General features: G+C 39.8%; 1 protein-coding gene across 1 annotated transcript; it reads left to right on the plus strand.

Moving 5' to 3' along the window:
- Window positions 1-5: 5 nt before the first annotated feature.
- Window positions 6-1393, plus strand: LOC117121519 (sortilin-related receptor-like; the record flags this gene model as incomplete). Its single annotated transcript, XM_033266745.1, has 2 exons — window positions 6-1135; window positions 1227-1393. Coding segments are annotated over 2 exons (1297 nt in total), but the record flags the coding sequence as incomplete, so codon positions are not given.
- Window positions 1394-1399: the final 6 nt, after the last annotated feature.

Below are 1399 nucleotides of genomic sequence, written 5' to 3' on the forward strand. Positions count from 1 at the left end.
GCGGTTGCACAAGTTATGAATTTGAATGCAAAGACAAATCTTGTATCCCCACATCAAAAGTATGCGATGGATATAACGACTGTGCTTGGGGTGAAGACGAGGAGAAGGACTGTGGATGTACAAGTTATGAATTTGAATGCAAAGACAAATCGTGCATTCCTACATCTAAAGTATGCAATGGATATAACGACTGTACCTGGGGTGAAGACGAAAATGACTGTGGATGTACAAGTTATGAATTTGAATGCAAAGACAAATCTTGTATCCCCACATCGAAAGTATGCGATGGATATAATGACTGTGCTCGGGGTGAAGAAGAAAAGGACTGCGGTTGTAGAAGTTATGAATTTGAATGCAAAGACAAATCTTGTATTCCCACATCAAAAGTATGCAATGGTGTCAGCGACTGTGCTTGGGGTGAAGACGAAGCAGAATGCGGTTGTGCGAGTTATGAATTTGAATGTAAAGGCAAATCCTGTATTCCTACATCAAAAGTATGCGATGGATATAGTGACTGTCCTTGGGGTGAAGACGAGAAAGACTGTGGATGTACAAGTTATGAGTTTGAATGCAAAGACAAATTATGTATTCCTACATCAAAACAATGCAATGGATATAACGACTGTGCTTGGGGTGAAGACGAGGAGGACTGTGGATGTACAAGCTATGAATTTAAATGCAAAGATAAATCATGTATTCCTACATCGAAAGTGTGCGACGGGTATAGCGACTGCGCTCGCAGTGAAGATGAAAAGGACTGTGAATGTACAAGTTTTGAATTTGAATGCAAAGATAAATCATGTGTTCCTCAATCGAAAATATGCGATGGAAATAGTGACTGTGCTTGGGGTGAAGACGAGAAAGACTGCGGATGTACAAGTTATGAATTTGAATGCAAAGACAAATCGTGTATTCCTAAATCAAAATTATGCGATGGATATAGTGACTGTGCTTGGGGTGAAGATGAGGCAAAATGCGGTTGTACAATTTATGAATTTGAATGCAAAGATAAATTGTGTATTCCTACATCGAAATTATGCGATGGATATAGTGACTGTGCTTGGGGTGAAGACGAGGCAGAATGCGGTTGTACAAACTATGAATTTGAATGCAAAGATAAATCATGTATTCCTACATCGAAAGTATGCGATGGACATAGCGACTGTGCTTGGGGAGAAGACGAGAAAGATTGTGGATGTACAAGTTATGAATTTGAATGCAAAGACATCGAAAGTATGCGATGGACATAGCGACTGTGCTTGGGGAGAAGACGAGAAAGATTGTGGATGTACAAGTTATGAATTTGAATGCAAAGATAAATCATGTATTCCTAAATCGAAAGTATGCGATGGACATAGTGACTGTGCTTGGGGTGAAGACGAGGCAGAATGTGGTTGTA

The sequence above is a fragment of the Anneissia japonica genome, unplaced genomic scaffold (genome assembly GCF_011630105.1).
Source record: "Anneissia japonica isolate Jap-2015-1 unplaced genomic scaffold, ASM1163010v1 scaffold90068_len1399_cov122, whole genome shotgun sequence".
NCBI lineage: Eukaryota > Metazoa > Echinodermata > Crinoidea > Comatulida > Comatulidae > Anneissia > Anneissia japonica.